This window comes from Enoplosus armatus, chromosome 7 (genome assembly GCF_043641665.1).
Source record: "Enoplosus armatus isolate fEnoArm2 chromosome 7, fEnoArm2.hap1, whole genome shotgun sequence".
In the NCBI taxonomy this organism is placed as follows: domain Eukaryota; kingdom Metazoa; phylum Chordata; class Actinopteri; order Centrarchiformes; family Enoplosidae; genus Enoplosus; species Enoplosus armatus.
This window is the reverse complement of record NC_092186.1, coordinates 5,433,230-5,447,617: the sequence shown is the minus strand read 5'-3', so window position 1 is coordinate 5,447,617 and position 14,388 is coordinate 5,433,230. Positions and strand designations below refer to the sequence as shown.

The 14,388-nt window shown below is 40.4% G+C and overlaps 1 protein-coding gene across 1 annotated transcript; it reads left to right on the top strand.

Annotated features, from left to right (window-relative positions):
• The first annotated feature begins 4,305 nt into the window (after positions 1–4,305).
• On the top strand, positions 4,306–14,388 carry lrrc8c (leucine rich repeat containing 8 VRAC subunit C). The gene is made up of 3 exons (XM_070908565.1): positions 4,306–4,322; positions 8,206–8,348; positions 10,980–14,388. Exons 2-3 carry the CDS (start codon positions 8,211–8,213, stop codon positions 13,227–13,229), a joined length of 2,388 nt encoding a protein of 795 aa, XP_070764666.1. The 5' UTR covers positions 4,306–4,322; positions 8,206–8,210; the 3' UTR covers positions 13,230–14,388.

The following is a 14,388-nucleotide window of genomic DNA, read 5'->3' as shown; positions in this document are numbered from 1 at the left end:
GCATTTCTTCATTTATATAATTCATTAATTCCTTAATGTATGTTTATTTGAGGAAAAAATAACAAAACAGCGGATCGCATTAGGCTACAGGCACCAATATACATTTTACAGCAAATGTTTATTCCATTGAGCATGAGGTCCGTTTTTGCACAAACAGCAGCTATCCAAATGATTGACAAGATAAGGAAGTTCATCTCAACTCTGTGTTTGTTATCAAAAAGCTACAGCATGCTGACCTGCTGAAGAGAGAATTTGCCACGACTTGACAAGTTTTCTCTCCAGCCTATGCCTATCCAGTCTATAGTCATTTTGTCTGTGGGAACTTATGGATACATCATATCTGAGTGCCTTCGGGGCCTGCGTATTTCAAGTTGTTGGATCCTGCCAAGCAATGCATTATTAACAGGCTCTGTCTTCTGGCTGAATTCTTGACTGGTTTAAAAGTGTTTGGCCTGTATGACACCTGGCGGCCTGCAGTGTTTCTGATGAAGGTTTCCAACTTTTCTGGAAATCCTAATTCCCTAACTAATAGCTCTTCCTCACTTGTCTTCGATGAAAGTTTCCAGCTGTTTCTTTTGTAATGGATAGACCAATGACTTTTGTGAAAATGCCAGTCAAGCTTTCAGCAGCAGTACAGTGCCTAAGCCTTAGGTCACTAATAACATCCTAATGATAGTTGCTGCCAGTGTTGTAGCTGCTACTCAAATCAGCATGTTACAAAAAACAATACAGCCTTATTTTCTGCAACTTGGGAACATTGTAAAAAAAAATTCAGATATGTTTAATCATGGGGTTGTGTTACTTTTCAATGTTGTCGTGAAGGACGCTCTGGTGATTGTGGATTCAGGTATTTATGAGCTTGTTTTTTTTGTGTGTTTGTTTTTCCAGATAATCTCAGGATATATTTCACACGTGAATCCAATATGCCTGAAATAAAGCTTATATTGATAAAAAAGTTACTACATTATTAGCAGGGAGAGTGGGTCAGAAAAGAGGCAGGGTATATCATTTTTATTTTGGCTGAGGATAGGGTACTCTGACTTTTTTGGAGAGCAGTCTTTTGTTTTTTTCTCGACCTAATTTGACATTTTATTTCAGCCTTTCTTTGCAGTGTAGTTAATAGCCACAGTCCCTCCCCCTACTACCTCTGAGCTGGGAGACATCAGGGAGATGCTGCACACCCTGCGCAGCTAAGATGTCAAACTGTTACTATCATTTTGTATAGATAGTTGTAGGTGTTTTCATATTTGTGTCATGCAGGTTCATATAAGCTGCTGGAGTATTCAGGGTCTCTCCACTCCTCAACCTATGAGCTGAAGAGTGGAAACCCTGAATTCATGAAATGTATCAAAGACCTTGATGTAATTGTGTTGACAGAAACATGGCATTAAAATGATCACTCACTGTCCTCCAGGATATAATGAAGTCATGGTGCCCACTCAAGGGCAGAACATTGGGGGTGGTGGGTGGGGTTCTTGGTGTGGTATAAAGGAGATCTTTGCCGTCAGATCTCACCAGTAAAACAAGGTAAATCACACATTTGGTTAAGGTCACATCAAACCCTGGGCACTGATAGGGATCTACATCATCACCTCCAGTAGATTCTCCTTATTTTGAAGAAGACATTTTTGAAACCCTATTTCCAGGCCCTGGGGAACGTGCGTCTAACTGGAGATCTGAACGGACAAACAGGAATTGAACCTGATATCATGGACCCACAGTGCAACAACCACGTGTTTGGTCAGTCTCCCCTGTTTACCACACCAACCCATTGGAAAAACCTGAAGTAAATCGAAGTGGCAGGGAGGTAAAATGCATCTCTGTCGGGCCTTAGCGGTAGGTTCAGAGGGGACTCTATAGAGAGATTCACGTACTCCTCAGCTCTTGGGTCTCGTATAGTAGACTATGCAATCACCGACATGGACCCCCTCCACTATCAATGAATTCACTGTCAGACAGCAATCCCCCCTTTTAGACCACAACCAAATAAATGTGTTCTGTAAACTCTCAGGTCAAATGAGTGACACAGAAAAGGAACCCAGGGACCCATGGTCTTAAACTCACCGGATCTGATGAACGACATATCAATATATGACCAAAATCAATATGTCCCGACCAGAGACGGTGTAAACAAGGCCACTGATGATATCAATACAATATTCCATAAGGAAGCTATTAAAGCTGACCTTATAAAACATAAATGGGCTGAGTATCATAATGTGTATCAAATATCAAATATTTTGATTGTAAATTGTATTTTGGTGCTTTGGCAACATTGATTTTGAAACTTTCATACCAATAAACTCTTTTTTAAATTAAATCATTACATAAATAGTTATATCAAAAATACAACTTTCACACGTGCCATGGCTCTGCAAGGTGTACTCTGCCATATGTAGAGGACAACGATTCTGTCTCTGTATCAGTGTTTTATTAAAGTGCAAACTGGTGTCAGTTTCATTTACATATCAAGGTTTAATTCGGGTAATACGATTAAACGAGTTGTACCAATTTCACACTGTTATATTATTTTGACATGTTATGGGGAGGATGCTGCAGTTTTTTCTAAGTCAAGAAGAGGGTTCAAAGAAAACATTAATGACCCTGAGGAGGGCTGAAACAATAAATCAGGTTCAGTATAGTCCCTTACACTAACAATAGGTACCTCTGGTTACAGTTACTTGACAGTAACCTGCAATCAATAGAGGCTTTTCACAAAATGTTGTGTCCAAGTTTATGTCCAACAGTTGCTAAGTGCAAGACAATATAGAAATATGCAAAATATTAGAAACACCAGTACAATCCAATATAATTCAACAGAACCACAAATCCTCTAACGTGACCATAAAGTTGAATCATGAAGGTGTGATAGCTGCAGGGCTGTTACGTTAGACTGCATCAGTTTTAGCCATAAATTGGCAACTGGGTGTGTGCCTTCAATGGACGAATACATGTGTATATTTTAATATCTGGTACAGAGGCTGCAGAGTGAGTAGACAGTCCCTCAACGGGAAGATCTGGGTCGTATCAGCCAGCACCTGTACTCCAAGCTCTACTAGTTACATTTAAAGAGGTGGTGTGATGTGGAGATGGAAAGTAAAAGACTCCCTACGCCAATCAGTTACATTATTAATGTGGTACACTGGACCTGCACTACCTTTCTGTTGAGCAGCATTACATGGAAATCTTCTAATGTCAGTCATTGTAATAGCTATTAGGCCGTAATAGTCCGATAATCCCAAACAGCTGTAAAAACTGGCAGTGCTCGCCAGTAAGGCCCAAACTTTTATAAGATTATTTAGAGGACGGAAACATCAGTGGGGGAGAGTAACTAATGGCATGTATTTAAATACCGTTTTGATGTATTTTACTTGAGTATATCCATGCTCCACTACTACCATACTTCTACTTCATTACATTCCAGAAGAAAGAAATATTGTACTTTTTACGCTACTACGTGTATTTCACAACTATGTAGTAGCTACTTTTCAGATTTAGATTTTACATGAACATTATACAGAGTATATATACCTACCTTTACTTTGTAGTTTTAATGAGTTTTCTTGATTTGTATTAAAATGTATAAAGGCATATTGACAATCAGCTGATGGCAGTAAAATTGATTTAAATGTTTTTTAAAGAACACAATTGTACTGTTGAATTAATGTAGTCATAGGAAACATATAGAGCTGTCTTGAGTTATGTATACGGCAATATGCCTTTAATATCTGAAAAGCAAGCTGTCCCACTAAACCACAACAATGCAAAAGGAGTCGACCCACCCCACAGCAGTCACAGGGGGCTATTCTTCTGCAGAACATGTACTTTTACTTGTGATACTTTCTGTATTTTCACCTGGGATTTTAAATAAAGGACTCTTACTTGTAATAGAGTACTTTTGCATTATTGCATTGGTAGGCTGATGTGAGTACTTCTTCCATAACTATATGGCATAAATAAACTTTTATTGACTTGAACTAAAAATACTCAGGCAAAAGGAAAATGGGGTAACCATGAAATACTGAATTGTTGTTGTTGTTGTTGTTTCCGTGAGTATTTTTAGCAGAGAATCGCTGTCGTTTTGGCCTTTCCCCCCTCAGCTGTCTCACAAACAACACACATCACAGAAACAGTGAAGTCCCTGCTTGGGTTTCCTCAGAAGTCCACGCCCCTGTGGCTGACAGTACATGCCTGCATGGTCTGGCCGAGGATCCGGGAAGGTTGGCGGACGGAAAAAGAAGGGGGACCGCGCACATCATGATCCGAAACCTCAGCGCATGAAACCGCTCAGATCCGCAACTCCTGCTCTCATCTGAAGGAAGGTAAATCCCTAACACTGTTATGATGCAGAAATACTAGAGAGCATATTGGCCCGACGTGTAGATAGCGTGATCTGCAGTCGGCGGAGCGTCTCGCCAACTAGTTGACACTGAGATTACCGTTAGTTTACCTGCTAGGTTATATACTAACAGTTATTATCAATAGCCTACGTATTAGTTTGCGTACACGAGCCCGAAAGCCGCGTTCACCTCTCAGTCGTGGCAGCCAGCACCCCTAAATGTGTCCTCAGTATTATAACGGGAAACTGGAGCTCTAACCGGATGACTTATTGATGGTTTGTGCTCATCTCAGGATGAATCACAGCTCCTCTGACTGCACTTCAGGAGCTTCCGTTTCACGATAAAGTCTATAAAAGTGTGCCTCATTAATATCACTGAAGATGTTCCTTTTCTTTTTTTCTTCTGCAATGCGGGTAGTTTTTTTCCACATCCCTTTCACGAGACAGGACTTTTTGTGTGTGTGTGTGTGTGTGTGTGTGTGTGTGCCTGGGGCTGGGTGTGTTCCAAACATGTCTGTTTTTGGATATCTGGGATTCAGACAAATTTCCTGTCAGGAAGGGACAAGGATATGGCCTGGTCAGCTCAACTCAATGGCTGACTCATTCAGTGGAAAGACAGGATTTTTCCTACCTAATGCAAGCTACTGGCTTCAGCTACTGACCAAAAAGCCTCTTCACACCCCCTTTTCTCGGTGCTATTTATTGAATTTCTTTCACGAATCCACCCTATTATTAAACATGTTAAAGGGCCATGTAGTCAACGTACAAAAAAATATATAATTTAACTTTTTTTTTTCATAAATCCACTAAATCCTATTTTCAGTCAATTTACAAAAATCTAAATTATTACATAACTATTTGTTTTTATTTTTTTCAGGAATCCACCCTATTATTAAACAGGGCCATACACTATATACACTATATACTCACTTACCACTTCCTAGCCATGTAAATAGATTTGAGATTATTAGCCTAGCCTTAGTTTTAAGAAGTCAGTCCCTGCACCTTAAAGGGACACGCCACTGATTTTAAATATGCGGGTTTGTTTACTTGTCACAAGGAGCATTACTGATGATGTCATCAGGGGTTATCTCTTTTTTTAAAAACTAAAAGTTGGAATATATCTACCTCTGCTGCTTTGATTTTGACCATTCGTTTGACAGTTTGTGTCCAGTGTCTGAAATTAACTTTTTGACTCACCAGCCAAGATGAGAAAATACACAGAGAAAGCATATTTTTTACCGGCCAAAATGACTAATTAAACCCATTGGGATTTTTGTGTTTGACTTTTGACCCTTTGAGGGAGCTGTAGGTGGTCAGCGTGGAGTGTTGAAGCAGCAGCGTAGCAGATTGCATGATAGCAATGTGAAGTCAGCAGCTATTAGTTTGTTTAGACAGAGCATAAATAAACAGCCTGAACCTCAAGGCCTGTTATGTATTTGCCAAACTAAACACCAACGTTCAGGGAGGGCAGAATAACCCTCTTTGTAAATATCACCACATAATATATATTTAATTAGCCATTCATTTCGGACCCTGTCTGAGTCTTGTGAGTTCTCCATCTTTCATCATGGAGGTGCAATAATATTATATAACTTGATAGGCTATTATAGGCTATTTTTTTTCAGTAATGAACTTGCAGTCTGTACTGCAATTTTCTTTATCACCCCCTGTCATGCCCCTAACTAAAATACACTGGTTTTCATCAGTATGCTGGATAACCAGTCCAGCATTTGGCAGTACAAGAAGTCTGTGTGAAGACACTACTGTACCTTAGTGTGCCTGAGAGGTCATCAGACTGTCAGTAGAAAAACAGTCTTTAGTTCATGAGAACCCCCTTATATAAGCTGATTATATGTTGTGTGTAAAATCTTAATCTTCAAAGTAATTAACTTAAAAGTCCAAATTCATGAAATGTTGTGGAGTATAAAGTAGCACAAAATAGAAATCAGTCAAATAAGTCAAAATTGTTCTCAAGTACAGTTCTTCAGTAAATGTACTCGGTTACTTTCTCTCATTGTAGAAAACAGTTTTCATTAGGGACTATTTCAAATAGTTCAAATGAAAACTGTTCACAGCAAGATCTGCAGATAATACAGACTAACTGGAGCATTGTCTCTGGATACTGATGTTGCAGATGGATTTTTTAAAAATTGTATAAACACTAGAAATAAAATTCCATTGAGATGGATATCTTAAACCGCGCCACATAAACACTGTCTGCGCGGCTAGGTACAACTAGAGCTAAGTGAGAAAAATGGTTGTGGTGATTTGGCCGAACTGACCCTTAAAAGTCAACCATCAGTGGACAGTTTAGCGTAAACATCCCCTGAATGGCTACTCTCCATACTTCCTGTTGTTATGACACTCAGATGGAAGAATCAATAAAGGCATTTTGTGTTGAAAGCAACCTATTCACTAATACCTTACAGCTTAACTCATTAATAACGAGTGAAAGTTTGAGTGTGAATGTATTCAGCTATTGACAGTACCTGTCTGTTTGGCACCGTGGAGCTGCAGATGATAAAACACTGTACATCATGGTCTGGCACCTTGTAGATTATCCATTTTACCTGCTTAAACTTTATTTGTATTTGGATAGAATTTTAAAATTTTTAGCATAATTATCGTTTCCTCCAGCTCATTAAATACTACTAACTAATGGCTGTGATAGAATCGTGCTAAATGTCTTTTCTTTTATTATTTTGAATGACACTGCAGCCAACCTACTGCCAGACAGATATTGGAAATAGGACACTTGCAGCTGTAGTAAGCACTTCACAGAAGGTGACCACAGAGTGTAGAACAGAAAGCAGCATCAGGGATACACCACTCTCTTTCGTGCTACCGCTATTAACAAAGACACATATTTAATCGTCTTTTAAGAGATTAATAGCGTGAAGTCTCTCAAACAAAGGGCTGAGATCTATTTTAATTCAGTCAGCCATCATGTAAGCCACTTCACAAACACGGGGGCTTCTTGGACTATGACGTTAATGTCCAAACACTTGTCACAAGTTCTACAAAGTGAATCATTTGTTTAGTCTTTTGTGGGTACTTAATTTTAAATAATTACATTTGTAGTTTTGCATTTGTATACTGTTGACGCTCCACTAGAGAGGGATTCATAGCCCCTGTGGAGAGTATGAAGGGAGAATTATTTGGGTTTTTGAGTCCAGATTTAACAAGACTAAAGCTCAAGGACTAGAACCCTTCGGAGGAACTTGTGGTCCCGTTTTCACTGCAGGGACCAGGGTCTGAATTAAGTTCAAAGGACATCATTTTACCTCCCAAAAAGTCCCTGCTCGGGGTGTAGTACAAAGTACAGGAACTTTGGGGGTGGGCCTTGCAAGCGCTGAACATTTCTGATTGGTTGAGTTCTTGCAGAATTTTATTTCAGCCGCCATTTAAAAAAAAAAAGTTTGTTTTTTTGTTCTTTTTGCTTCGACACAATGGAGTTACAGAAAAAAGCCTTATTGAGCGTTATTGACAAGTTAGGCGGTGCTTTGAGCTAAATGCTAACAACATGCCAACATGCTCACAATGAGGATGCTAACGATGCTTAGCGGGTATGTTTACCATTTTCACCTTCTTAGTTTGGCGTGTTATCGTACCAGCATTTGCCAATTAGCACTAAACACAAAGTTGAACACAAAATTGAGGATTCACCCAAGTTATTGCAATTCATCTTGAGGGGGACGTGACTGAAGGCTAAAACTTATACTGTTGTGAGTTGTTATAAACAGGAACATCCTTTATACTGTGAATGAAATAATGTCATTGTTTCACCCCTTCATGGCCAAACCATTTTTCCCATTGTATGGACTGAAAGTCACGCGGGATCATTTTTCACTCTTTTCCAACAGGCATCATGATTCCTGTGATGGAATTCCGGCAGTTCTCTGAACAGCAGCCGGCATTCAGAGTCCTGAAGCCCTGGTGGGACGTGTTCACAGACTATCTGTCCGTAATCATGCTCATGATCGGTGTCTTCGGATGCACTCTTCAGGTCAGTAACAACCACGTCTCTACCTTTAATGTGTTGCTTGTGTTTTCAACTGTAACCATGTCTTTGAAAGTGAAGGAGATATGTAGCTAATAAACAATAATGTAACGTGCGTTTGAACTGCAACATGTTTTGAGAAGTTGCCCTATTATTTTTTTCCCATCAAATCTAGAGTAATTGAATTTGCTAGAGCAAGCCTATAGGCTCTCTGATGTAACATCACTGCTCTGCCTCCTGCACTGGCACCAGCCCAGAACCACTAATTCCCTACGTTTACAGCCTGGACTGTGTGCACCAAAGGAAGCATTCAGCCCATCAGGAGTTTACCAGTGGAAACATTTACCCACCCAGCCCCTCTTAGTAAACACAAGATTCCAAACTCCTTTGGCCTGGCGCTCAACTTCTCTCTCCGTGTGGAATAGGAATGTTTTTTTGGCTCCTGCAATACTAATAGTATTGTAACACTGTAGTGCAAATGCTGGAAAATATACCAAAACATTTTTCGAAAAACTGTTAGCAGGATATTTATCAGGGTGGGAGCAGCTATTGTTTCCCACTCTCACTATAAGAGTGTTTAGACGTGATCTAATCGTTCGTAAATTGAGTGGAGAATTAATTATGTAGCCAAGTTTACTTTATAAGTCAGAGCATTATCAGCATGCCATTTTGTGTAATTACTTCTTTGCATCACACAGTAATCCCTGCATTTAGAGTTAGATGGAGAAATACAGAGAGGGACTGAGTTTGTACAATTCTGCAGATCAGCTCTTCAGAGACCTCAGCAGACCTGACTTTGCATTTTAATCTGCTATGTGCTGCGGCACAACTGCATCGCGCTTACTACTGTAATAATGTCATTTTGTATTCGCTCTTCACAAATGTAGTTTGTTTACATTTACAATCTGTAATAGTTTCAGATGTTAGTGCACAAAATGTCTCCCTTTCAGGCCTGCCACCGTTGAATTTAAGTGCCCATTTCCTGTTATTAGCATTGCAGAGTGAAGCAGCTGTTTTTCGTTATTTAAATTACAAGTAAACATTAAAGACATTTGTTGTTTTGAACTTTTGGCCAGTATTCAGTAGGATTCCATGCACTCAGTAAACCAGGTTACTCTGAGAAATCAGGTTGGCCATTAGCACAGGTACACAGCACAAGCACATTGGAATTCTTGCATAGTTCAATCAGTCAAAAAACATGAAACAAAGGAGGAGTGGGGAAGAAACACAGAGTACACAGTACTTAAAGTACTTTCCCTTACAATATACACAGTGCCTGTAGTGTATGCAGGTTTGCTCAGTTGAGTACAGGTTTCATCATCAGGCCTATTGCACGTGGACTGAACATGGGCCGTCGTGCTGGTGTGACAGTGTTAGGTACTCATGTGTTAAGAAGTCGTTATAAAGCGCACAAGTGTTTTAGGTAATTCGAGGTAGTTCTTTCTAGTGTACTGTGTATACTATACTTTACTGGGTTGGGGTGATGAGTTCAGATGGGCTGTGAGATTGAAGTATCTTTCTCCAGCGTGAATGTCGTTGGCAATGAGTCTTGTTGCAAATGAAAAGAAGCTTCTGCTGAACCTGCTGTGAGACTCTGGTCTGTGATGCTTCAGGTTGTATTTAGTGGTCCGCCAGGTGAGGAGAGTGTGTCCAGGGTGGAGGGGGTCTCTGAGGATGGCCTGTACTTTGTTCCTGCAGTGGAGACTCAATGTTGGGGAGCCAGTGATTCTTTGTGCAGTTTTTATGGGAGTTCTTTTCACCCTGAGTTACCAAACCACACAGTCACTCCTTGCCTTAGGTCAGTAAACTGATTTTTCTCCTACCCTCAATCTTATTTTGGAGGTATTTACTTATTTTACATGTTGAGGTGATGCAATTCTCTGCTTCCTGATAGTTTATTTTTATGTTTTTGTTTGTGTGTGGCTTTCTCCAGGAGAAGTCTAGCTGGGGAAATCAGGTTTCTTTAAGCAGGCATTCAGACCAAAAACAGCCTTGTATTGAAATAACGCATGGGGCTGTGTTGGTGTGGGCCCTGGTGAGATGATGAAATATGATCCAGGAACTCGAGTTGGAGTAATTGTTCCTCAAGTTTGAAGGCTTATCAGACACCAAAACACTGCATAACTGTTATAACTGACATAATATTATGAGGAAGGATTTTACAACTCTGGAAAGTCATTTTATCTTGGCCACAACAGTAGAAATACGGTGTTACACGTTACAAAATAACCTACCACGTCAGCTTTGACGTTTTTGATTGACCAACAAAGCACCTTGCCAGGTAAAGTACAATGCGTTCCGGCAAAAGTTAAGCCAGGTTCAACCTTTTTGCCAGGCGATCCTGCAGTTTTTGTCCGGAACCATCTGCACTGGCACCCCTGCTGCATCAACAGAGACTTTACCTTGTGTGGATCTGTAAAGGATTATCTTATCTTAACTAATGTCTGAATGCGGTCTAATCCCCTATCCTAATTATAGAAATCAGGTTTCTTGTTTACAACTCTCTACTAGTTTACTAGAGAAAGTCGTCTATAACCCGTTTACTTAAGTGCATGTACTGATTGTTGTCTGAAGTGACCGAACGTCTCCTTTAAGTAATTTTGCTCTTTCTTTTTGTTTTTTTACTTTCCTTTTTAGGTCATGCAGGATAAAATCATTTGCCTCCCTCACAGAATATCATCGCCCTTGGAGAACACAAGTGAAGTGGAAGTGAAGTCACTGTTACACCTGCAATCCAATATTTCATCTGCACCAAGAGAAATGACAGGCCTGAAAACCGATCTGGATCTTCAACAGTACAGTTTCATCAATCAGATGTGTTATGAGAAGGCTCTGCATTGGTATGCCAAGTACTTTCCTTATTTGGTTCTTATACACACTCTAGTTTTCATGGTGTGCAGCAACTTCTGGTTCAAATTCCCGGGCTCGAGCTCTAAAATAGAGCATTTTATCTCCATGCTTGGCAAGTGCTTCGACTCTCCCTGGACCACACGAGCTTTGTCAGAGGTGTCCGGAGAAAATCCTGAAGAAAAGGACCATAAAAAGAGCGGCACTCCTAGGTCCAACATCGCTGTGTCTCCCGGAGAAGGAAGTTTGGAGAAGACACAGTCCCTCCGGTCTATCCCGGAAAAGATTGTAGCTGACAAACCATCAGCAAGTGTTCTTGATAAAAAAGAGGGCGAACAAGCCAAAGCTCTTTTTGAAAAGGTGAAGAAGTTCCGTTTGCACGTTGAGGAAGGAGACATCCTCTATCTTATGTATGTTCGCCAGACGGTGTTCAAGGTGTTTAAATTCCTCCTGATCATTGCCTATAATAGTTCTCTAGTGAACAAAGTGCGGAATAGAGTACGTTGCGAAGTTGAGATCCAGGACATGACAGGCTATAAAGACTTTGAATGTAATCACACAATGGCTCATCTGTTTTCTAAGCTTTCTTATTGTTACCTCTGTTTAGTGGCTGTCTATGGATTAACCAGCCTTTACACCTCTTACTGGCTGTTTTACCGCTCACTGAAAGAGTACTCCTTTGAGTATGTGCGACAGGAAACAGGCATCAATGACATCCCAGACGTCAAGAACGACTTTGCTTTCATGCTACACATGATTGATCAGTATGACCCGCTGTATTCTAAACGATTTGCAGTGTTTCTATCCGAGGTCAGTGAGAACAAACTGAAGCAGCTCAACCTCAACCATGAGTGGACTGCGGAGAAACTGCGTCAGAGACTCCAGACTAACACCAACAACAGACTTGAACTTCAGCTTTTCATGCTCCCTGGGTTACCTGACACTGTCTTTGAGTTGACCGAGCTGCAGTCACTCAAGCTAGAGATCATCAACAATGTCACCATCCCTGCCTCAATCTCTCAGCTGGAAGACCTTCAGGAGCTGTCTCTTTACCAATGCTCTTTAAAGTTGCACACAACAGCTACCTCCTTCCTCAAAGAGAACCTGAAAGTGCTTCGCGTGAAGTTCGATGATAACAGGGAACTTCCGAACTGGATGTACGGCCTCCGCAACTTAGAGGAGCTCTATCTCACCGGATCTCTAAGCCCTGATGCCTCCAAAAATATAGTTCTTGAGTCGCTGAGGGAGATGAAGTGTTTGAAAACTCTCTCCCTTAAGAGTAATTTGACCAAGATACCCCAGTCTATCGTGGATGTTTCCAGCCACCTGCAGCGGCTGTACTTGCACAATGATGGCACTAAGCTAGTAATGCTCAACAACCTGAAAAAGATATCAAATCTGATCGAGCTGGAGCTAGTGCGTTGTGATCTGGAACGCATCCCGCATGCAATCTTCAGCCTGACGAATCTGCAAGAGCTTGACCTGAAAGAAAACAACCTTCGCTCAATAGAGGAGATTATCAGCTTCCAACATCTTCGAAAACTCACTTCGCTCAAACTTTGGTACAACGGTATCATGTACATCCCAGAGCATATTAAGAAGCTTGGCAGCCTAGAGCGCCTTTACTTCAGCCACAACAAGATCGAGATATTGCCTTCACACCTGTTCCTGTGCAACAAGCTGCGCTACCTGGATCTGTCCAACAACGACATCCGATTCATCCCTCCTGAAATAGGAGTCCTTCAGAGTCTACAGTATTTCTCCGTCACCTATAACAAAATCGAAAATCTACCAGATGAGCTCTTCTTCTGCAAAAAGCTCAAAACACTAAAGCTTGGCAAAAACTCGCTGTCCATAATCTCGCCAAAGATTTCCTACCTAGCTCTACTGACATACTTGGAGCTCAGAGGCAACCACTTTGAGCTTTTGCCACAAGAGCTTGGTTGCTGTCGTGCTTTGAAGCGCAGTGGCCTTATAGTGGAAGAGACGCTATTTGAAACTCTGCCTTCAGATGTCAGGGACCAAATGAAGGCTGAGTGAGATGCCTTATTGTAGCCGCAGTGCCTGCTGTTTGTTCTGTAAACCAATTCAGAGGATTTGAATGAACGAATGAGCGAAACATTTATCGCCCCTTGGGGAAGTAGCTTTGCACAAAGAGCATAAAAGAATATCAAAAATACCAACTGTTTTATATGAACTCATTACCATACTTAAGTATCATACTACTGTTAAGAAAATTAACTTATTTTCCAGTTTCCTTGACAGAGGGAAGAACTACTTATTCATATATTGTCACATAAGAGTGTGCCTGCAACAGGAGTGCTTCTTCTGTTGTTACTAACTTTTGACATATTATCAGGCCACAAATCCTTCTTAAAGGAATATTCAGCATTATGGGAACTACACCCTTTTGATTTCTTGCTGAGAGTTAGATGAGAAGATTAATATCCATCTCATATCTGTACGTTAAACAGAAAACGGAAGGTCCAACATGAAATAAACACCTATCAACACCTCTGAAGCGAACTTATTAACAGGGCATTGCTTGTTTGTTTAATCTGTACACAAAATTTGAAATTGTGGTTTTATTGGGAGTTACATGCTGGACTATTTTTTTGGCCTGGTGAAGTTCCTGGAGCCTCTTAATTAGTGAGCTTTAGACATTGGGACCGAGCCAGGCAAGCTGTTTCCCCCTGCTTCCAGTCTTTATGCTATACGCTAACTGTCTGTTGGCTGTAGCTTCATATTTTACATACAGACATGAGAGTGATATCGATACTCTCATCCAACTCTGCAAGAAAGCAAATAAGCCTATTTTGATCACTGCTATATAAAATTATTTGATTACTGAATGTAAATCTAAACTGAAGACCTCACTTAAGTTTAGGCCAGTAGCCTTACGATTTCTGTTTTTTATATATATTTTATGCTGCCTGCATAAAGTGTTTTATTTTCTTCAAGAGACTGTTAGTTCACATGGACCGCAGCAGGGAAAATGCAAAAAACAAAGGATATATCATAGATAAGTACATGTAGTACCTTGGCAAAACAATTCTGTATTATAGAAAGATGATATTTTGAAGTGCATTAAACTTAAAGGACTATGTCATATTGGTGGCTTTCTTCGTCTCTTGAAATGTGCACAATAAGTATGCAGCCTGTTATAAAAATGTATTTTTATAAGCCGTACTTTTATGTT